The sequence below is a fragment of the Aphis gossypii genome, chromosome 3, assembly GCF_020184175.1.
Source record: "Aphis gossypii isolate Hap1 chromosome 3, ASM2018417v2, whole genome shotgun sequence".
NCBI classification, from domain to species: Eukaryota; Metazoa; Arthropoda; class Insecta; order Hemiptera; family Aphididae; genus Aphis; species Aphis gossypii.
In genome coordinates this window covers 55,825,663-55,850,967 of record NC_065532.1, presented here as the reverse complement: position 1 = coordinate 55,850,967, position 25,305 = coordinate 55,825,663, and the positions used below count along the sequence as shown (strand labels likewise).

Sequence of the window (25,305 nt, the reverse complement as noted above, 5' to 3'; positions counted from 1 at the left end):
CCAAGTATAAACCTTTACCTTTGACAATTTTATAAGATCGCCCGTTGTGTGGCGTAAGATATAAACCTTTTCCTAAATGAATAGGTGTGTTTTTACCGGAATTTAAATCATTTACGACTTTTACTATGTTACCGACGCCGCCGGTAAGCGCGCCTAATGCCGATAAACCGGCAAAAATAGGTATTAAAGGTAAAACACCGCCCTTTTTAGGTATAGGTATTGTTGTAATGATAGTAATCATATAAACAGTGATAAGATCTATCTTATCACTGTGCAAGCATGTGTATAGTGTGTAAGATTTAGAAAAGACAGAATATTTTTAAAATATATATTAAATGTAATGTTAAAATAATAAAGATATAATATAGTAATAAAAGTGACTTATATGAATATATAAAACATGGCGCAGTCGGTCGTTTCGTTCAGTAATCTGTAAAAGTCTGGATGAAAACAGATAAAAATGGAGTTCAACAAACCGGAGTGCTTAAAATTGTCTGGTAATATAGCAGAGAATTTCAAGCTGTTCAAGGATGAAGTTATTATATTTTTTGAAGCGACAGAGACAATAAAAAAACATCAACCAACACAGGTAGCACGATTACTTAACTTACTTGGCACAGAAGGATTAAAGTTATACAGATCAATCAAATTACCTGTAGAGGAAAAAGAAACAGTTGAGACAATCTTGAAACACTTGGAAAATTATTGTATACCTAAGTGTAATGAAATAATGGAACATTTTAAATTCTTTACTAGAAAACAATTGTGTGACGAAAATTTTGATAAATACTACGCCGAACTGAGAGTATTGGTTCAAACATGTAACTTTGGAACAATGGAAGACAAATTACTAAGAACACAAATTGTATTGGGAATAGCAAACAAAGAACTACAAACCAGAATGCTGAGGGAAGAATTAACATTGGATAAAGCAATTCAATTATGTCAAGCAGTGAAACAAGCTGAGCTGAACAGCAAATTATTAGAAGATCAAACTAAAGAAGTTGATGTAATGGAACAATACAGAAGAAGACCATGGAATCAAGGAGGTGAGCAGAAACAGGACAGAAGACAGAACCAAAGATACAACAACGGGAGGAATGATCAGGATAAGATATTCAATTGTAATAAATGTGGTAAGCAACATAAAGTTAGGGAATGCCCAGCATATGGAAAAGAGTGTAGGATATGTAAAAAATTGAATCATTTTGCCTATAAATGCAAAAACAATAAGCAAGTTGATATGGTTGAATGTGAAAATGATAATGTGAGTCTAGAGTATTTGACATTAGATGAAATAGCTAATAAAGATAATAAGAATACCTGGTTAGAAAAGGTTAAAATTAATAACATAAACACTGAAATAAAAATTGATACAGGGGCACAATTAAATGTAATGTCGAGTGAGTTTTATAAAAAATTAAATACAGAAATAAAAGACAGTAAGGTAGTAATCAAAGTGTTGGGGGAACAATAATTAAGTCATTAGGTAAAGTAGAGGTAGCTGTTCTAGGCCAATCAGCACAAATTATTACAATATTTGAAGTTGTGAAATATGATGGAAAGCCAATTTTAGGTATAAAGATTGTAAACGATTGAACTACATTAATGAGTTGAATGAAATAAAAGAAGAGGTTAATACAGAAAAGTTATAAAAAAACATATAGATGTATTTACAGGTATTGGTTGCTTTCCAGATAAAGTTAAAATAAAGGTAAAACGGTGAAAAAGTTATATATATGATAAATTTAAAAAGAATGGGATGAAGGAGAGATTATAAAGAAAACAAAATGGTCCAGATCATACTATGTGAAAAATAGAAAAGGTAAAATATTGAGAAGAAATAATAATATATAAAAAAAAAAATGTAGGGTTAAGGACAATTTTATTGAGGATGAGGATATAAGTGTAGATAAAGAAGAGAATGATGACAATAGTGAGCATGAAATTACCAATAGTCAAACTGAAATAACTGGTAAACATAACAAAAAAAAGTAGATAGTAGTATGAAAGAAAGAGTGACAGAGTGCATTATAACAAGGGCTGGTAGACAAATTAAAAAACCAAATAAACTTAATTTGTAAGATCTTAGGAATTTGTAACTAGTATTTGTATTGTATAGTTGGTAGGTATCATATTTTAAGTATTGTAAAATTGTAAGCATATAACATTATTTATGTATATTATCACTCTGTATTATTAATTATTATCATCTACTATTATTGTTATATGTAGTCCTGAAAAAGGAGATGTTGTAATGATAGTAATCATATAAACAGTGATAAGATCTATCTTATCACTGTGCAAGCATGTGTATAGTGTGTAAGATTTAGAAAAGACAGAATATTTTTAAAATATATATTAAATGTAATGTTAAAATAATAAAGATATAATATAGTAATAAAAGTGACTTATATGAATATATAAAACAGGTATAATTCTTGGAGTTTTAGTTTTCTTATTTTTCTTTTTTTTTGGCAGCTGTCAGACATGTTTTTATTAATTTAGTTATATTTTTTTCATTAATTTTATTTTTGATCGATTTTTTAGCCGCCAAAACCACTTGTTTAAAACCGCAACCAGCTCCAATCTTCCGTTTAGCCTTCATAGCTGTAGTAACCAACCAGGACGCAGCTTTTTTCTTAATACCAGTGTCTTTAGATTTAACACCTTCCCAAGCTTGATTTTCTAATATATCAGCTTTATGTCTATCGTTCAGCGAATTACTTTTATCGTAAGCTATATCATGAGCTCTTGCCAACTCGTCTAATTTGTTAATACCTCGTTCACCACGTGCTAATCTTTCTTTTAATTTAGTACCAGGACCAGCAAATCTGTAAAAAAAAAAAAAAATAATAAATAAAAATATTTATAATATATGATTTAATTATATAGCGACTTACCTATATCCGGGTAGATGTAATTCCACAGGCAAATTATTTATAACCGAGTTAATGAGACCGGAACCTTTATTGCTGTTTCGCTTACGAACGCGAGACATCGTGTGACGCTTTCAAGTTCATAGCATTGGTATTTATAGTGAAAAATGCGATTTATCGAACAAGAGAAAAAATTATGTATTTATAATATTGATACTCCGGATACAATACAGTTTAGGCATGGTGAGCTATTTCCAAACACTATACGTTCGTTGATGTTGGGCAGTTCTGGTTGCGGTAAAACAAATTTGATATATTTTTTACTCGTTGACGAAAACGGGTTACGATTTGAAAACGTTTACATATACTCTAAAACGTTAGAACAACCAAAATATAAATTATTGAAACGTATAATCGATGATATTGACGGTGTTAACATTTTTACATTTTTCGAGAATGATAAGGTTATTTCACCTGAAAAAGTTTTACCAAACTCTAAATTCATAATGGACGATGTTTTGGGAGAAAATCAGCAAGTTATACGGGAATTTTTCGCACGCGGACGTCATAATAAAATAGATATATTTTATCTGGCTCAGAGTTATTCAAAAGTACCTAAACAGTTGATCCGAGATAATGATAATTTAATAGTATTATTCAAACAAGACGAAACTAATTTAAAACATGTATACAATGAACATTGTTCGGGTGATATGACATATACACAATTTAAGCATTTTTGCGTTACATGCTGGAATCGTGATAGATTTGCATTCGTCGTTATTTGTAAAGATAGTAACCGTGATAACGGACGTTATCGTTTTGGATTTGATATGTACGTCGTTATATAATGTGATACAAATAGAAAATATTAACATTTCAAACGCAGTCATGAAGGATGAAGGTAGTATATTAGATGAGTTAGTTAAAGCTAAAGAAAATATTAAACGTAAATATATTGAATTAAAAACTGGTGAGGCAAATGTTCAACAATTATTGTCACAAACTTTTAAGCCTATCATCGACCCCTTAACTAAAATATCAGATACAAACCATTCGACATCAAACGAGAAAAATAACAACGAATCGAATTTTAATGAGAACTATCAACAAGAAATTGAAAATTGGTTTCACTCTGCTGATTTAGATAAAACCTATGGCCCGAAAAAACTTTCAGATGAAAATATTATTTTAGGCGAAAAAGAAGTTAAATTTATCGAACAATCTATTGTAATTGATGGTAATAATTATCCATCAACGCCGGGCCTAATCCAGTTATTATTTTTGAAAAACCCACTTATTTATTCCGATAACGATCTAGAAGTATATAAATCTATATTAATACAAACATCGGCACATTTGACTTTAAAAGTAAAAAAATCAAAAAAACTGGTTCTAAATATAAGGATATAATACGTAAATTATTCCCCTCTGGTTGTCATCTATCTATGAAATTACAAAAAAATAACTTAGTGTATTGGGATAATCCGAATGAGTTAGTCGACCGGCTAAGATTACTTTTAGCTTCGAAAGCTGCTGGTAATACAGGTGTCTCCAATGAAATAATATCGATTTTTGAAGAATTATATGAAGCTGGGATAATAAAACGAATACCTAATGTCTAAACGTGAAATCGCTATTGAACTACACAAACCGTCACGGAAAAATTTCGTTAGACGCAGAGTTAACGTACATGGAAAAAATGATTTATGGCAGGCTGACTTAGTGGAAATGATACCGTATTCAAAGAAAAATAAAGGTTACAAGTATATTTTATGCGTTATAGATTGTTTTACTAAATTTGCGTGGGCTATAGCATTAAAATCGACAACTGGGAAAGAAGTCACAAACGCAATGTCTAAAATATTAATAGATAGAGCGCCGAAACTTTTACAACTCGATAACGGAAAAGAATTTTACAACACTAATTTCGATAATCTGATGGCCAAATATAACATACACAAATATTCTACATTTAGCATCATGAAAGCATGTATTGTTGAACGATTTAATCGTACACTAAAAGAAAAAATGTTTAGAGAGTTTACGGCACGTGGCTCACATGAATGGATTTCAATTTTACCAAAACTGCTTAATGAATACAATAATTCAAAACACAGAACTATAGGAATGACACCAGTGCAAGCAGATTTAAATCCTGCGTCAGTGACTATAAAACAACGTGAAATTAATAATGAAAAAATTAAATTCAAAGTTGGTGATAACTAGAGCTAGGATTTTGGTGACTTTTGCATTTTTTTCTTTAAGTGCTATATAGTTTTAACCAAAAACAAAATTTGTTTCGTGATATAACGATTTAGAATATGTAATTTTTATTTTGCATTTTTTTGCATTTTTTGCATTTTTCGTGTTAAATGCATTTTATTACGTTTTTAAGGTCATTTTTACAATTTTACGTTATTTTGAGTATTTAAACTAATATTTGTTTATTTTAAATTTGTTTAATATGTGTCGTATAGGTAATCTCAATTATTACCTATAGTACCTACGGGTTTTCGATAAAATTATTGTTACTTATCGGCGAATCGGAAAAATTTTCACTATATAAATAAAATAATATTAAAAATATTTTAAAACTGGTTTATTGGTCGGCAAACTGAGTTGTCGGTGAATTGGGATTCGGCAAAGTGGGTCTGAATCGAAAAAGTAATATAATTAATTGTCGATTTATCCGATAAGATTAAATATCGAACGAACCCAAAACCATAAAGGTATACAATAGAAGCTTTAGTAGTTAATACAACACGTACCTATGTGATTCTACACCGTTTTTAACTGTACATATATCGAACAAATAATATTACGACTAATATTAAAAATCAATATTAAAACTTTAAAAATCTTAAAAATGCCAAAAATTAAGTCAACAGTTGGAAGCCATTTACGTGGTTTTGTGAGTGAGTTTGGTGCCGATATTTTTTCTACTGACGGTATGGGCTTTTTTGTAAAGTTTGTAATGTTGCCGTTGCCTCTGAAAAGAAATTTACTATTCAACAACACATCAGTCGAGATAAGCATGTTCGTGGAATTCAACGAAAACTGAATGAAGTAAAACAAAATAATCAAGTACTATTATCTAATTTAACAAATAATAGTGATCAATCGTCATTTAATTTAGAGCTTGTGAAGCATTATTAGCAGCTAATATTCCACTTGCTAAATTAAATAACACAAGTTTAAGAAAATTTTTAGAAAAAAATATAAAATTTAAAATTCCAGATGAATCTACACTACGTAAAAATTATGTTGAAAAATGCTATTTAAATACAATACAAAATATTAGACACTATGTAGGCGATAAAAAAATTTGGGTTAGTGTAGATGAAACGACAGATATTGAAGGCCGGTATGTAGTAAATATCGTTATTGGTACCCTGGAAGCAGAAAATTCAGGAAAAATATTTTTGTTGCATTCAGATATTTTGGAAAAAACAAATCATTCAACCATTGCAAAAGCGTTCGATAAAGCCATGTTTACATTATGGCCTGAAGGAATAAAACACGATAATGTCCTCATTTTTGTATCCGATGCAGCCCCATATATGGTGAAAGCAGGAAGAGCCATTTGCACTTTGTATTCAAAATGGTACACGTAACCTGCGTAGCGCATGCAATTCATAGAGTTGCAGAAGAAATAAGATCAAATTTTCAAGACGTCAAAAACTTATAAGTTGCGTAAAAAAAATATTTTTAAAATCACCATACCGTACACAAATTTTTAAAACTCTTGCTCCAGGAATTCCATTGCCACCTGAACCCGTTATCACACGGTGGGGAACCTGGCTTAATGCTGTAAATTACTACTGTGAAAATTTTACTTATGTAAAAAAAGTTTTGCTTGAATTAAATCATGAAGATTCGGCTACTATAAAAGAAGCAAAAGAAGTTATGTCTAAGTCAAGTTTAGAGGCTAATCTAATTTATATAAAATCTAATTTGGTTTCATTCCTTTGGAAATAAAAAAGCTGGAGACTTCTGGAATATTATTATCTGAATCTATTAATAAAATAAAACAAATTGAGACTACATTATCCCTTGCTCCTAATATAATCGGAGAAACAATATCAAACAAACTGAAAAATGTTTTAATGAAAAATAATGGGTTCAGAGTTTTAAAAAATATATCTGCAATTCTGAATGGTGAAAATACTACAAGTAGAGACGGTATACCGGAAGATTTAACTTTAAATGATATGGTTCATTTCAAATATGCCCCTGTTACTTCTGTGGACGTTGAACGAAGTTTTTCTTCATATAAAAACATTTTATCTGACCGCCGTCGCAGCTTCCTGTTTGAAAATCTTAAGAATCATCTAATTGTGCAATGCAATAATATGTGTACAGGTGAAAAAATATGATATATTTTTCTTTAAATGATTTTAAATTATAATTTTATTGATTTTTCAGAATAAATATACCAGGAACCGGATACACTCACAATGAAAATAAGAATAAACAAATGAATAAATAATAATTAATAATTAATAATAATATTATTTAAAATTAAATTTTTTTTGCTCATCTATAAGTACATTTTTTGGTAATTTTTTTAGTTCATTTTTTAGACTTTTTAGGTCATTTTTGCATTTTTTTTTAGTGCATTTTTGTGTATTTTTTAAGCCATTAAAATCCTAGCTCTAGTGATAACGTTCGTATCAGTACACAAAAAGTGTGTTTACAAAAGGTTATTTACCAAACTGGTCAACTGAAATATTTGAAATTATTAAAATAAATAAAACATTACCTGTCACTTATCAGTTACAAGATTATACGGGTAAACCGATTGCCGGTTGTTTTTACTCGGCGGAAATACATAAAACCGAACACCCGAACGAATATCTGATCGAAAAAATTATACGAAAAAAACAAAATAAAATGCTTGTCAAGTGGCTTGGATTTGATAACACACATAAATACATAATAGTTGGATAAATACACGTGATGTTAAAATATAGTGTCAGTCGTATTGTAGCTATGAACGTGTTTGGAGGTTCTCAAGCTGGTGAAACTAAAAAAATTATATCAGATATTCAGTCAAGTAATAAAACATTACAAAATGAATAAATAATCAGCAGAAAGAAATTCATAACATAAAAATTAATATTGCTCATCTGCTATCGCTGGAAAATCGCATGTCGGAGCTGTTTAATAATTATATAGAAACAAATACATCAATTTCTTTTATACTTTCTTCTATAGACAGTGTAAATGCCGAAATAAAACGCATAACGGGTATATTTGATGAAAATTCTTTACCGAATCATGGATCATATATTTCAGATTAAACACTCGTTTGAAAATCATCGAAGAAAATTATATTAAGAAAAATTAATTTTTTTACATAATATACTTTTTAAAAATAATTTTAGTCATGAATGTGTTTGGTAGTTCACAAGCTGGTGAAACTAAAAAAACTATTTCTAAACTCGATGACTCTATAAAAATAATTAGATTTGAATTAAATCAAAAAATGAGTCAACTTGAAAATAACACTAAGATTATTGAACTAAAATTATCAAATATCGAACAATTAACCGAAAATTTAAAATTTAAAGTATCTGATCTCGAAGATAATGTGGACTACATGAAATCTCAAATATCTGACCTTGTAGAAAATTATGCAGAAAATATCGCTGAAATTAAGAAACCTAAGGAGTGAACATAAAAATATTATATTTTAACACTTATTATTGTAACATAATTTTTTAACATTTATTATTGTAAAATAATTTTTTAACATAATATTTTAACAATTATTGTAACATAATTTTAAAACAAATGTAATAATATTTACATTTTAACATTGTTTTATATTTACATTCATTTTATCCGAAACATACTAACATAATTAATTATATTATATATATATATATATATATATATACATATACATCAAACAAATAACATGGTTTTATAAATAAACAGTTTACAAAAATAGAGGGTATAACTATTTCATTAAACATTGTACAAGCAATCTATGTAATTCTTTATCTGAATCTGTCCATGGCTCGATATCAGAATACACCAGCATATCGAGTCCAGGCCAATACTCAGATTCATCTTTTCTATAAAATTATAAGTAAAATTAGTAAAATTATTTTTAAATATAATTATGATAACTTACTCTATACAGTAGTAGTCCATGAGCTAGTGTGTTTATTTTATCATCTAGCACAACCCGCTTATCATCATAACTGTTGTACGTCAATTTATTTGTTTTGATTGTCAACAGCTTGTGCTTAAATGATCTAATAGACACATTTTCTTGGTAAGCCTTCACACCGGCTTCCCCAAACAGACATTTTCTGTGGTCCTCTAAAGTCATGTGATTCTTAACCACATGACGTCGGACCCCCTTAGTTTTAATACTCTCCCTTCCTGCAGTATCGGACGTATTTGATGAGTGAATCTTATAGGCATAAGATTTCGCCCTCAACGCACAAAACTCTGATATAATATCACCCTTTGACTCGTCAGAAAAAAAACCTGGCACCTTTTTACGTGCTGTTGTATAGCACGGATGGTTAGATGGCAAGTCTACCGTGTCTAACCTATCCATCAAGTTTGGATTTTCCAACAAGTCAGAGTAAAAATCATCAGTCATAATGTGATACACTAGTGAATCTGTAATAATGATATTAATTAATAAATACACAAGAGAATAGTTTTAATATACATTTACCTGTGTCAGTATACATAAGCGTAATGTCTTCACCATAGTCCCTCTGCATCACATTATAATGATAATCATACATCAAAGTTTTGCTAATGTCCAATACCGCGAATCCTATAGAAAATAAAAAATAAAAATTTATTGATCAATGTATAATATAAAATATAAAATATAAAAATATAGAGTAAATTTTTACCAATATATATAGGTTTATCAAATTTGATTATTTTATTTGCTAAGTAACAGCGCTAAGGGTATCGCTATATTATCTTGTACAATGTTTAAATGTAGTTTTATTTATCAGTTTTTGGAGTCGGCGCTCGCATGATACCAACTCCATTTTTATTTCCTTGCGTTTAGATTGCATCGTTTTCCCTGTAAAAAAAAAGTTAAAAAAAAAAAAAAAAGTTGAAAAAAAGTTTTAAAAAGTTTTAAAAAGTTTAACAGTAGTTACCAAAAATCGCATTATTCATGAGCTTGAAAAAATCTTTTTCAAAATCATTTCTCGCTTTCTTTCTCATATCGGTATTTAACTGAATATACTTGGCCAGCCAATCCGACTGGCTAAACTCCAAGACTCTATGTACCTATAAAAAAAAAAAAAAAGTTAAAACATTTATTTTAAAATAATGTAAAATTAAATATTTACCTTTTCAACTATCAACCCGTTATCGATTGCCTGCTGCAGATTCCTATAATGCACAATATAGTTTACCTTAGGCTCAAACGTCGCCATAAGTTTCCGCACTTTTGAGCCTTGTGGTAGGAATGGCAGATCATTATGCTTATCGTGCAAGTGTTTCGGGTATGATATATCTACTTCGTATACACGACCTCTAGCCGATTTGGGAGTTAAATCGCTCAAACCGTCTAAATTTGGCTCAACCCAGTTAAAATTACCATACGGCATGTACTCCGACATTGCATAACCGTACAAGTTGTTACCTATTAAAGTTTAAAAAATTGTTAAAAAAATGTATAAAAATGTATATAAAATTATACTTACAATCTTGATACACCAACCAAGATTTCTCTTTCGTTTCGTCATAATTCGGGGACTTTAAATTATGGCTTTTGCATATCGCATGCTCGCTTGTACCAGACCACCACGAATACCTAAAAATTAATTATATAAATTATTATAAAAACATTTTTACAAAAATAATATTGATGTACTGACCATTCTCAAACATCAGCAACATATCGTAATCAGACAAAAGTTCTAATTTTTGACCTGTATACTTTAACATCGCGTCAAAGCTCAGGCCTGGTGCTGTGTAATAGTGGGCTGCGTTCAAATTATACGGGCATGCAAACGTCACGGACGTTTTCAAAAACGTCGGCCAGCACAACAAAACATGGATTTTTAAATATAAATCGCTGTACTCGCCCAACGTCTTGCACTTGAAGTTGTCCCAGACCGCCTTCGCGTGCTTGAAATCTTCCTCATTAATCCCCGACTCAGTTAGTGTACTATAAAAATCATCCTCCCCCGGTAAACATGACTCATCCAACTTGTCCCAACTATCTGTATACTCGTACGGGTAAACACCTTTCCGAGTAACAAGAGGCATATCTTCGCGGACAAAATGTTTAGATGTCTCAAGGAAGTTTTCGAAATTTTGTATAATTAAGTTTTCAGCCAGAGACGATAAACTAGACGCCATAAACCTGAACGTATCGATAAACCGAATAGTGAACTTACTACTTATATGTTTTGTAAAAGATATAAATTTCTCTTCACTATTCGGAATAACGGATATGTTTTCAGTATCAAATCCAAGTTCAGTGACTATGAAATGCGAGTCATAGTTGGAAAGATTATGAAAAAATACCGGTACAAATTTAGGCTGTTGTAACTCTAAGTTACACTTTGAACACAAAGTTTGCCTAAATTTGCCGTTCAGATGATTATGATCTCTAACTTTTTCGCCACTGACTAAAATACATTTACACAAATTACACGTATTACACTCTTGATGTGTTTTTTTCTTCCTCTGCGGTCATGGTCAAAGGAATGTTAGTTTTCATTAACTTTTCAATTTTCCAACTGACCGCAACTATAGCCTCAACAAAACATTTTGCTACGTCCTCATGTTGTTCGTCGCCTCAGGGGGCCTATTCTCAAATCAATCGAAAACGATCGTCGAAAATATTTATTCAATGGTCAACTTTCGATCGAAAAAATTCATTCGATTGTTATTTTTCGATTTATGCTATTCTCAAAAGCTAATCGAATATTTAAATATCGAATACGTGATTTTCGATCGAGTTTTCGATTATCGTAATGTTATCACTAAAATGCTAATTATTCCATGAGATAATAATTTATTCGGCTGATAACAGTTGTTTATGGATGATATTATGTGACATATTTTGTTATGATTTTTTTTAAGTTACAAGTACTTACGGTGTTGCAAAGTAACGGGCTAATGCTAATTTGATAAACAGTTAAACATTTAAATTTGCAAAGTGATCGTGTAAGTTCTTACTATTCTCCACTAACCACTTTTAAAGAATTATGGATAAAGTAAATAAAAAACTAAAGGAAAATCTGTATCATTAGAACAAAAAGATGCGCTAGTTGAGTTTATGGTAGCTCACCCTGAGCTACAAAAAGGAAAATTTGGTCCAAACTTTACTCATAAGCAGGCAAATGCTCTATGGAATGAAGTTTCTCAGGAACTTAATAGTATAATTGGTGCAAATAAAAATGCAGAAAAATGGAGAAAAGTAAGCATAATTTAAAAATGTGAATTAATTGCATACTGAATTTTGTTCTATTTTTTACTCTAATCAAAATAATGACAGTGTTGGATTGACATGAAATCCAATACCAAGAACAAAAACGTTCAGTTAAGGAAAAGTCTAATGAAAACTGGTGGAGGAGAAGCAAGTGATCTATTTGATTTAGAACCATTAGATAATAAAATTTCAAGTATCATTGGTAATGTTTCAATTTTTGGACAATCGCAAATAACTGAGCCAATAGTAAACTTTGAGGGCTACAATTGTGTAGTTATTGGTTCAAAAAGTATCATTGATCAGTAAGTTTGGTTATACAATTTATATTTAATTTTGCAAATGTAGGTTATTTTTGTTTAATGTTTGTAGCTATTAAAATGTTCTATATTTATTGTATATTATTTTTATCGTAGGCCTTTAAAAAACACAACTAACAATGACTTTACTTTGGAAGATTCAATAGCATTTCCAAATAATGATGATCAATATTCATTGCTTTCAAAATTCAAATTTAACAGCAGAATCTACCTAATTAATAATAATAATGCAGACAATGCCACAAATATGTATGGTTATCCTGTGACAGTGACAAATAATGTAACTATTGAAAAGTAATTAATAAACATTGAAGTTTCCTTTTTAAATATTATTGTACTAAAACAAAATAAAAAAATATTTTAGACAAAAAGAAAAATTGGCATTGAATGAAATAGACAAAACTTATCAAATTAGTACAGAAAAAACACAACCACCAACAAATTAAATGAGGTATTTTAAATTACCAATTCAACAATTTACAATTAATTTCTAAATAAGTAAATGTTTAAAAAAAAAAATGTTTTAGTAAACACAATCTTCTTAAACGATTGATGGAGATGTCCAATGATGTGAGTTCTCTTTCGAAGGTTAGAAATGATATCATTAAAGATTATTATGCTCAGAAACTTCTTCTTTTGGAAAGGATTGTAATAGTGAAAGAAGAAAAAGTTAAAAATAATGAGGGCTGTAGCCTTTAAGGAGGTATGAATATTTTCTAATTAATTTTTTTATGTAATGAAAAGTTAAATAATAATCTGTGATAAATACATAAGTATTAAAAGGAACTTAAAAGTGTAATAGTTTATGTTTATATATTTTATTTTGTTAATGTTAATGTTATTTGAGTAAGACTTTTATTTTTAAATTTTGTTAAAATACATACAATGTTATTCTTATGAGTAATCATCCTCTAAGGAAGTATATAATATATTAGATACTATGTACCATTATATGAAATAATTAATCTTATATGTTCATAACTGTTATAAATACAAGTGTTAAATAAAGTGTATTTAAATTCAAGTATAAAAAAAAGTTTTTATTAGTTCAGAATATAACAACATTTTTCATAATAAAATGTGACTGTTATGTGAAATACAATTGGATTATATGTTATTGAAAATTTCTTTCTGCAGTGAGCTCTGGGTTTATTCTATTTCCTCCATCGTTTATAGGTACTATATCAGGAATTACATCTAGATCCTCTGCTTCGACTTCATCATTATTATTAATAATAGGCAATATTAGCTATACAAATGTTATGTAGTATTGTGCATGCGTTGATTATAGTTGCAGCTTTTTCAGGATGATAATGAAGTACTCTGTGCTTAAGTAGGCATCTGTATTAAATTTAATTAATTATGCACTTATTATTTTAGATTAGTTTGCTTAAAAAAAATAAGTACCGAAAACGCATTTTGAGTACTCCATTACAACGCTCTATAATAGATCTTGTTTTACATAGCCATTTGTTGTACTGTTCCGCTGGAGTATTTGGTTCTGGATTATATAGCGGTGTCTGTATCCATGGTCTGAGTCCATACCCTGAATCTCCTTATAAAAATAAAAAAATATGATGTATGTCCGATTGAATGGAGATGTTCTAAAAGTCCTTGTACTTGACTTAATCGCCATATGTGACTATCATGTGCACTGCCAGGAAATTTAGCACATACATTTAAAATTTTTAAATCTGAATCACATATCTAGAATTATTATTATTTTTTAGTATTTAAATGCATTTAGATGTTGCATATTTTTATTTACAACATAAGAAAAATTAAAAAAGTATGCAAATGAAAATATTAATAGTTAATGTTTTAACTTTCAACAGTAATTATTATAAGATGTACTAACCAATTGAGTATTAATGCTATGATATCCTTTTCTGTTTACATATATATGTTCTGGACAAAATGGGTCATCAGTATTAGGTGGTACTATTGCTATGTGAGTACAGTCTATCACACCAATTACACTAGGTATACCATATTTCTCAAAGAACCTATTCAATAAAAAATATTAATACTTTTTAGTAATTGTAATTGTTGTTAAATACAATTTAAACTTTCAAGTCTTAATATTTAATTATGAATTCTATTACTTTATTGTATTCTAAAAATTTTAAATAAATTGTCTTGGTTTTTTACCCTTGTCGAACTTTATTAAGATCTTCTATTGTTGTTGGAAATTGTACATATTTGTTTAATATCATTGGTTGTTTAATGCAACTGCTATCTCTGCTATGCATCTACTTACAGATGGTTGGCTAACAGCAGTACCTCTGTGTTCTCCAATATCTTGTTGGTAGCTTCCACTAGCAAAGAATCTAAGTGCAGTCAATACCTATATAATGATAAAATAATCATTTGGTGTACATTTCAAGTATCTAAGGTAACCCAGGGGCATACTCTGACCTACTGTGGTACTTTACGATTACACAGTAGGCAAGTACTTATTATGTATCACGGGCCGATTGGTATAAAATAAACTGCCTTGTAAATTACAAAGTCACCTATGTAGTTACAAGGTGTACATAATATGTCTTAGGTCTTTAAGTTATTGAATAAAATAGTAATTGCAGTTAAAGCTAACAAATGAAATATGAATTACAAAAACATAACTTTTACCAACCTTTCTTTTAATAGATAGCCCAGCAGTAGTATTTGGTTCGATCATGTATGGCGTCAATGTACATATAAGGTTTTCAGTTAATTGTTTAGACAATCGGTAGGTCCCTATAAATAATCTGTCCGACAATTCTGACAATACATTATAAAATTAATTAGGTATTCATCATTTTAAATACGTTTTGTAGTGTAAATTATGACTCACCAATAAACGGATCCTCTTGCACCATGCGTCTTCTCTCGTTGTTCACAAAAATATTTTGGTTTATTTGCAACTCTAAATTGTTAATGCCAAAATGCATTAGCATATCCAAATCATCGTCCATCATTCTTAACTAGTTATCTGTATGTTGAATTAAAGACGTAAGTATAAAAAGTTATAGTTGTTTTGATGTTATGATAACAATCACATAGTCGAAAATCTAGGATTCGACTGGGTTTTGACAGTCGAAGTTATACATCGAATGCATAAATCGAATCATCAGTCGAAAACACTTTGAGAATACACTTTTTGGCGAAAATCGAAACCAATGCTATTTTCGACTGATCGGTGATCGAAAAACGTTTTCGATTGATTTGAGAATAGGCCCATAACCTACCGGCACTGTAGGTATTTCATATTCTTCGATGAGCTCCGTCGGCACGTCATCGCTTGCCTTAACCAAAAATCCGTATCTCATCGCCTCATGTTTCTGAATAATTTTTGTATTTCCACCCTTTACCTCGTCCGTTTTCACTAATAAGGCCTCGAAATCAGCGTAAATAACAAATGGTTGTCTAACGGTATTTTTCCATTTTTAAAATTTGTACATTCCCCCTCTTTTGGCATTTCTGGAAAAATAGGCTTATGTACCCCACAGAATAATTTGTGCTCTTCCAACGCCTCACGTCCATTAGATTTGAACTTTAGTAGTCTATTATCAAAAGTACAAAACATCGCTTACAAAAATATACCGAATGTTCATATCTAGTTTTTGCGACCGTACGAGTCGCGACAAACTAGTTATATACTTGTAGTGCGAGTTGTCATCACTCGTTGTAAAAAGCAAGTCAAAATGGTCCGACTTCTCCTCATCAACTACACGAATTGGGTATACATTGTAAGTCGGATATTTTTTTGTCGGAATAAATTTTTTTTCAAGGCCGTAAACATTTATGGACACGCGTGTATTATTTTTTTCGAATTTTTTTATATCAGATAAAGGCGTTGGAAAGGAAATGCCTTCGAAATTATACTTGCCTTCATGTTGTCTATAATTGTCACCGACACGACATGCCACCGGCCCCGTTACATATCTCGCGAGAATCGCCCACTTGAAACATTGCTGGTCTAAATTTTGAGGGTTAATAGTGGCCCGTTTCCTATCAATAAACGCAGGCAACTGTATGTATGACGATCCTCCCATCGGCATATATTTATATATAGTCAACATTAACCCGTCTATGCTTTCTAATGTAAACCCGCTCCCTCTACTTGCGTATGTTTCGTTTTCACTTAACAATTTATCATACGCCCCCTGTATTATTGTCGAAATATCGCTCTCTACAAAACCGGGGGATTGTACAAAATTTATACGCTTTTTTTTCGACCTAACAGCGGATGAGGTGTTGGCGGTGGAAACGCGTTTACCATTAACACCGGTAGTATAAGAATCTTAAATTAAAAAAAAAAATTGTTAATCCAAGGTGGACAAATAAAATCGCAGTCTTTTTTTTTAAAAAAAAAAAAAAATCTAATTAATTCGATCGTAATAAATAACACTAACCTTTATTAACGTTCTGCACTTCTTTTTCAAAATTTTCCATGGCTGCCATACAAATGTCGTCATCAGACATTATGTTTGAACAACCAGCCTGAATATCAGGAACAAAAATTTGCGGTGCAATTTCAATACAGTATTCTCGATCCTCCTGTTCTTGTTCAAAGTTGGCCATGGCAGCCATACAAATGTCATCATCTGACATTATGTTTGAACTGTCGGTTGGAACAGCAGGTCGGTTAATACGAGGTGCATACTTAATAACACTCTCTCGTTGAGGACTCAATGTAGCGGGTGCGTGAAGGATAGCTTAGAAAAATATTACAGATAAATTAATATTGAAAGTATAGAAAATAAAAAAAAAAATTGTATAAATACCGTGAACTTTTTTCAAATGTCTCCTCAAGTTGGATTCGTCTTTGAATGTTTTTGCACATACTGTGCATCGGTAAAGTATACCAGTATGTAATTTTTCATGTCTATCTAAACTTTTTTTTAACTTAAAAACCGAGGCACACTGCTGGCATTTATACATGATGAAATATATAACGTTAAAAAATAAAACACTTATAAAATGTAATAACGAAGAGCAGAAGTGTACCAAAGGCGAGGTGTTCGTACAAAGAACTGTGGCATAATGATCCTGCAATGGTGGACAACAGAGCAAGTGCCTAGAAATCTCAGTGTTTTTTTTTTTTTTGGTGGGGGAGGGGGTAAATCCGTGTTTTTACTAAAATATTATTTGTTTATCTCAGCCAATATGTTATAGGGTGGGGCCATACTCACCCGCAATAGGCGTGGCGAACAGGGTGCGTGTCCTTGACAATGACCATCGTCTAATGGGACGACCTAAAAACACCTGCATTATATGGCGATCGCATAATACATTACCCATTGTAACAATAAATGGCAAGGTTTATATTCGTAGAGAACCGTTTTCATATACTATTTTAACCAGAATGTTTGAAATATTTAAATACTAAGTTAAAATAATAAGTCAATTATATAAATGAAAAAAATGTTTATATTACAATTCCTAAATACCATAAATATCCATAAGGTTATTTAACCTAACATTTTCTTCTTCGTTACCCCCCCAGTCGTCGTTGGAAGCGGCGGTGATGGTATTTTCATACCGCTCCATAACCATATTCAGCGCGTGATTTTCGTCCTCATCGTCACCCCAGGAAGAAGACTTGATCTCGCATTGTTTAATAACCCCGATAATCAAATTGTGAAACTCGCGAGGAGTCTTCAACGGAAGCATGTGTAACATGCTTGGCGATGGGGACATGTCAGGTGAAAAAGCTTCCGGTGGAGTCTAAATAATAACAATTAATTTAATTTCAATAAAAAAATTTTTAAAATTAATAACTTACTATTGCACTATATGGAACATTTATGCTCTCTATCATTGATGACGGGAACATGTCAGGGGAAAAAGCTTCCGGTGGAGTCTAAATAATAACAATTAATTTAATTTCAAAAAATAATTTTTAAAATTAATAACTTACTATTGCACTATATGGAACATTTATGCTCTCTATCATTGATGACGGGAACATGTCAGGGGAAAAAGCTTCCGGTGGAGTCTAAATAATAACAATTAATTTAATTTCAAAAAAAAAAATAATTTTTAAAATTAATAACTTACTATGGGACTATATGGAATAGTCGTACTTTCTATCATTGATGACGGGAATATCGGCGATTCGTTGATTATTTCTTGAATATCGAATTCATTGTAGTTGTTCGTCATCTAAGAATTAGATTATGTATACTTATAAAATATTTTAATTATTATTGTAAAACCAAATACTTACGTTTAACAGCTTGGACTTGTTGAATTTTTCGTTAGCTGAAGAAATCTTGTACTGTCTTGTACGCGGTAAATATAAGACTGAATAATCGAAAACTATGTTTGCTTTTCGTAAAATGTACCTAACAACCCCACTAATAGGGGGTGTACCTTTTTACTTTGAAAAATACCCGTCTTTTTCTTAAAATGCGATCTTGATATTAGTTTTCAAAAATGATCATTGAGACCCATATTATATTTCTTTAAATGTATCTGGTTTTCGAAAATGTATAGTGGCGTCTGATTTTCGAAAATGTTTAGTGGCGTCAGATTTTCGAAAATGTTTAGTGGCGCCACCCGCTAGTAGGTGTGGTGTTATTATATAGATCTTTGCAAATGAGCAACTATAGTTTTTATATGACCCATATTATATTTCTTTAAATATATCAGTTTTGTTAATATCTCTCAATGGGATAGAGTCGAAGCGGGTAAAATATGTTTGGTTAAGTTTGTACATATACCGGTTCGATTCTATCCCAGAATATTATATATTTTTTGCAAATATTTTAAGTGAACACAATAAAATGTATAAATTCCAAAATAAATATAAGTGTACAATAATATGCTGTGTACAATAATATGCCATGTACAATAATATGCTAAGTACAATTATATATATGACAACAGGTGGTGGTGAGGGTGGAGATGTGCGTGGGGGGAGGACGATCCATACGGCGACGGGGCAGAAGGACGAGACATACGGTGACGTAGTAGAAGGACGAGACGAGGGCGGGGTGGTGGGGGGGAGGACGAGACATGATGGTGTAGAAGGACGAGACGTGGGCGGGGTAGGGGGGGAAGGACGAGACATGACGTAGTAGAAGGACGAGACGAGGGCGGGGTGGTGGGAGGGGGGAAGGACGAGACGTGGGCGGGGTAGGGGGGGAAGGACGAGACATGACGTAGTAGAAGGACGATACGTGGGCGGGGTGGGGGAAGGACGAGACATGACGTAGTAGAAGGACGAGACAGGGACGAGACGAGGGCGGGGGGAGGTGCGCGGGGGCAGCAGAACCGCTATTTATATTCTACTGTATTATTAATTATAAATTTATAGTTCTTATTTTATTTGACCTACCTACATTAATCCCAAGGACTATGTGTCAGGCGACAACCGTCCATTAAGATCGCCGATGCAAACAATAATATTAGATAATTATATCTGTAAGTTGTAACATAAAATTTAATATGGATAATGGTCTAAAATTATTCATTATATTTATAAATTATTTAAATTATTTTGTTATTTCGCCCCTTCGACATATAGCTGTTATAATGGGTGACTGTAAGTTGCGTCCCAATTTACCTTTTTTATGTAAATTGCGTCCCGGGTATTTTTTGGGTATATGTTAATTGCCTGTCCTGGGTGTTTTAATATTAAAATGTATATTACCAATTTACAACTAATATTTTCCTTCCCATTTTATCAGACTTAGGACTGTCAACATTACTGTTATAATGTTGGTATGGTTAAAAATATTTATTGTTGTAAGTATTTATTTATTATTATTTAGTGACAGAAACACGGGCCGCTACTTACATATGTACCTGAGAAATATCGGGCCGCAACTTACGTTACCTAACCTTTTTTTTGGGACGCAACTTACATTTACCGATAATATATAACAGACTAGATATAGGTATTATATGTATACATCTATAATATATAGTTGCCCAGACAAGGACAATTAATTATGTTATATGAATGTATTATTTCGAATTGTAGATATTATAGTTATACGGCTGTAATGATTTGCTTGATTCGAAGCATATTTTGATTAAAGCTTATTTTATATGGAGACCTGAAGATGTTGGGTTTTGGTATATACTCTCGATGAGTGGATAACCGCATGATGCTCTCATCGTTATTCGAACGGTGTAACATATTTCGATTTTGTTTACAATTATTTATTGAAAACTGCAATGTTTTATTTTTTCCTAAGGGTGGTGACACTGATGACGTTGTTGATAGTATTATAATTTACTAAAAAATGTCTACAAAAAGATTTATAATAGATAGATACACACATATAAATGGGATAATTGTTTTAACTGCATACTGTGTTCTCAAGCATTATAATTGAAGTTAACTGCATTTGTCGGTTAAATTAACTGCAATAGAGCTTTGATCTAATTATAATATATCGACTACTTGAAGATATTGAAATAACACATTAAAATAGTTAATTCGAGAATCCAAGTTATTTAATTTAACATGTTTGGAGGATTAAAATGACTACAAGTTAATGAGTTATTCTGAATTATTTTTACTCTTAAAATAAATGTCAATTAATGATGCGCCGTAATTATTCATACGAACATATTGTAGTCAACTACTACGACTCGCATACCTAGCCTCGAGAGGGTGACCAGAAATAATAGTTATGTATATATGTAGAACAATTTTGTTATGATTGCGCGTTGCTCAAAATACGTATAATAATAATATAAGCTATATAGAATATTATAATAATACAGAATAAAATAATTAATATATAAAAGTAATAAAATAATATGTATAAAAAATGATAATAATAATAATATTATGATCGATTGATCAATATGTAAATACAATAAATAATATATATGATAATACAAAATGATAATATAAATTGATATTGATATCACCTGGTATTGATAATAGAACTGATACGAGCGGCGATGTTGCCAACAGGGCGTCCGAACACGATGATGATATGATTATAGCAATATATGATAATGACGTAAGCCGATGGGTTATCAAGTGGTAAGTCCCATGTTGACAACTTTCTCACTGACGAATACAGCAATATACATAATAACATATACGCACTTCAAATAGTATAAAATAGTACGGCACACGGTAGTCGGATCAATGACAATAGAATAATAATATTAGAATGGCAACTTACCCCATACGACCGACAAGCAAGTATTATGGCACCGTGAATCGCGGAATTGATGCGGACGCAAAAGGGCCGCGCGAGTAACGTCGGCACACACACACGAATACAAAATAAAGTTCAATGACGTGATGGACGACAAATCACCAATACACTGGTAACGAAAAACGTAGTGGCATATGGTTAGCGATCGAAAAAAAGGGCGCGGATCAGCTAACTGGCACACGACGCACGTAAAAATGGCCGGCGCGTATATTTGCACGTACTAGGGCAAAACGGCGTATATGAAATTGCGAGACGAGAGCAACTCGTGGACTGGGTAGTATACGTTCAGTATTATGTCGCAAAGGTCAAAAGCCATATCAGCGATTACGACGATGGCAATGACGAAGGTCGCCGAAGCTTGTCGTGATCTCGCTGGACTTTGACCCGGCTCATCTTCGGCGCGATAGTATGAAGTTCAAACATCCTCCCCCCATGGGAGGCTCAGGCTCCCATAGAAATTAAACGGATTTGGTGGAGTGGACTGGAACAGCGGCTTGAGATGGTGTGTTACCGGGGTGATGTCATTTATCATTTCGTTTTTACAAAACCAAAATAATAATAATAATAATACTTATAATAAAATACACGTTGGTTGCAAATTACAAATAATACACAATGTAGTGAAAACATATAAAAAATAACTAAATAAAGAACATAGTATTAAATAATATAAATATAGTTAGACGCGAAGTCAGATAGTTACTACAAAAAAAATCTCGTTCTGAAACAACTTATATGATTTTGTGAGTAGGGATTCAATTAACGAGCACCTTACTGGGGATGATTTAAACTAGGACGCTATTGTGCGGGTAAAACTACTTTTGGTACTATTTTGGTAACTGGTAGAGTGATTTCACCCTGGCGCGTCAACAATCGCACAACGCGAACAACACCGTCGTTGCCAGGTAGTACTTCGAGGATACGTCCGAGACGCCATGTCAACGGCGGGGATTGGTTGTCGATGACCACTACCATATCGTTGACTCGTACGTTTGGGGCCTCGGTAGTCCATTTGGGCCTCCTATGAAGCGACACAAGGTATTTAGATGACCAACGTCGCCAAAATGACTGATGATATTGGTCGAGCAGCTTCCAACATTGAGTTAGATTGATGCGTGACTCGAACGGTACTCGAGGCGGAACAGCCAATAGAAGTTGCCCAATTAAAAAATGTCCCGGAGATAAATAATCAAGATCAGCTGGATCGGTGGTCAGTGGCGTCAGTGGTCTCGAATTGAGTACAGCTTCGACGTGAGTGAGTAGAGTCGTAAATTCCACGTATGTGAGTACATGTGATCAAGTTAATTTGGCTAAAGAATGGCTTATAACTGATGGGTTGATTGCTTCATTTGATGACATTTTGAAAAACTGGAGGATCACATTTGAATTAAGAAACAGTGAAATTACTAATTCAATAAATAATTGCAATTTGTCAGATTTTTTTGAATCTTGACCAATACTTCAAAGTCCAAGAGATTATGAATTGGTTTGTACCTATCTAATTCGCTTATTTAATTTTTAGGTGGAAATAAATTTTAGACTAAAGTACCCAAATGATATGTCATATAATTTTAGTCATTTCATAAATAATTGGACTAAGTTTACAAAAGCTATTTTGAATATTCATGGAAGTTCAATCAAAGATAAATATGCCAAAAACTTATTATCTCAATATGATGCTGCTCAATTGATGAAAGGTATAAATATTTTATTAATTTAAATTTTATTATTGAATAATATTTTGAAATTCTTTTATAACATATTATTCTTTAAAGATTATAGGACTTGTAATATCCTGAAACTATAACTATTACCATATTTTATCCCGACTAAGACTCAAATTAAGGGTAATATCAAAAATAAATCATGGAAATCATCTCATGAAGAGTCTGCTGCAGCATTTGTAACTCATATTACTGTTAGTAATACAAAAATTGTAAGACTTTGTAGCTATTTGGTTATTCTTAAATTAATTTAGTTTAAAAATTATGTTATTATTTCAGAATTTATCTAATTTAGAAGAGGATATAACTAGGAGACGTTTGAAATATGCTGAATATGGGTCTACAATACAGCCATTTATTATATTAGTGGGGAATGATATATCTTCCATCAATACATGCTACATTAGAGTAAATGACCAGCTATGGAAAATACAATGTCCTTTACGTGCTATTAATATTTGTTTTAAGACATATTTTACTTTTAATTGCTCACACCCAAGAGAATGTTATGAGACTTAGTTACTTTTACAAAATCATGTTTTTAATTTGGTAACTGATTTTGATAAACAAACGGCCATAACCATTAATATTTCAAACAAATTAAAATCTTTAGTTTAGTAATTTTTCATTTTAACTACAGTTTACTGATAATATTGTCCATTTAATATTTTTATTTTGTTGGTTGATTTATTTGTTAGTGTTGTAATTGTTTATACTATTAAAAGTGTTATTGTAATAGGTACGTATTATTAAAATAATAATTAATAAATTCAAAATTCAAAATGTATAACTGTTATTTATGCTCTATAAAAAACCTAATATCAGTTAATGAATTAATTTTACATTTACAGATTTTTCATAATCTAAATAATTATTCTTTATTCATATGCAATCAAAACTCGTGTGTAAGAAATTTCAGAGGAATTGGTAAGTTTAGAAAACATTTAAACAAAGAACATACAACTTCTACCTTAACATTAAATTTAAATCTTAATGAAGTAACAATTCCAAATGTTGAAATCGATTCTACTTCATCTAAATCTATTTTGTTAAATTCTGAATCTTTAATCTCTCATACTGAAATTGAAAATAAGATCAATAATTCATTTGAGAATATTGTAACTAATAATGTAGTAAGTTTCATAGCTGATTTATACTCTAATCCAAGTATGACTGAAACTTTATTACAAACAATTGTTACAGGCACTAATGAACTTATATCTAATGGAATTATGTGCCATTTAAAAAGTAAAATTGAACCTCTTTTAAACAAGTGTACTTCGGAACAAATCCAAGAAATAGATAAACTATTCAACGTGTTAGTTAATCCATTTACCAAACTTGATACTAAATTCCTTAGAATGAAATATCTTGAAGAAAATAATTTATATGTTAAACCAAAATCTGTAGTCGTGGGATATACTAAAGAAAAAAAAATTGAAACTGGTATAGAGCGTTTGTTAATGGTACCAATAGGACATTTAATATCTTTAAAAACAAATCTTAAATCTTTTTTTGAATTACCTGGTGTATTGGATATAGCACTAAATTATTTAAAAAAGCTCAATGAAATCAAATTTGCTTTCATCATACTTGAATGGTTCTTCGTGGAAATATATATATTCCAAATTTCTTGATAAAATAGTGTTTCCCCTTTTTTTATATTATGATGATGCAGAAATGGGTAATCCTCTAGGATCCCATTCAGGAGTTCATAAAATGGGTTGTGTTTATTACTCTGTTGCTGCTCTCCCTTCTGAATATCTTTCA

At 31.2% G+C, this 25,305-nt stretch overlaps 2 protein-coding genes, 2 long non-coding RNA genes and 1 pseudogene across 4 annotated transcripts; 2 read left to right on the top strand and 3 right to left on the bottom strand.

Annotated features, from left to right (window-relative positions):
* Window positions 1-9,600: 9,600 nt before the first annotated feature.
* LOC126550620 (uncharacterized) lies at window positions 9,601-10,332 on the bottom strand. Its single transcript, XR_007604695.1, has 3 exons — window positions 10,028-10,332; window positions 9,770-9,948; window positions 9,601-9,687 (listed from the first exon to the last, which is right to left on the bottom strand). It is a non-coding gene; the product is annotated as an uncharacterized LOC126550620 (long non-coding RNA).
* A 1,833-nt stretch (window positions 10,333-12,165) lies between these two features.
* LOC126551143 (uncharacterized) lies at window positions 12,166-12,624 on the top strand. Its single transcript, XM_050203916.1, has 2 exons — window positions 12,166-12,306; window positions 12,385-12,624. The coding sequence occupies exons 1-2, from the start codon at window positions 12,166-12,168 to the stop codon at window positions 12,622-12,624; spliced, it is 381 nt and encodes a 126-aa protein (XP_050059873.1).
* A 206-nt stretch (window positions 12,625-12,830) lies between these two features.
* On the top strand, window positions 12,831-13,416 carry LOC126550617 (uncharacterized). The gene is made up of 3 exons (XR_007604692.1): window positions 12,831-12,929; window positions 13,000-13,086; window positions 13,163-13,416. It is a non-coding gene; the product is annotated as an uncharacterized LOC126550617 (long non-coding RNA).
* A 333-nt stretch (window positions 13,417-13,749) lies between these two features.
* LOC114129472 (putative nuclease HARBI1) lies at window positions 13,750-15,592 on the bottom strand (annotated as a pseudogene).
* Window positions 15,593-17,787: 2,195 nt separating this feature from the next.
* On the bottom strand, window positions 17,788-18,982 carry LOC126550614 (uncharacterized). Its single transcript, XM_050202444.1, has 5 exons — window positions 18,850-18,982; window positions 18,681-18,785; window positions 18,541-18,618; window positions 18,406-18,483; window positions 17,788-18,347 (listed from the first exon to the last, which is right to left on the bottom strand). Exons 2-5 carry the CDS (start codon window positions 18,783-18,785, stop codon window positions 18,063-18,065), a joined length of 546 nt encoding a protein of 181 aa, XP_050058401.1. The 5' UTR covers window positions 18,850-18,982; the 3' UTR covers window positions 17,788-18,062.
* Between the last annotated feature and the right edge of the window lie 6,323 nt (window positions 18,983-25,305).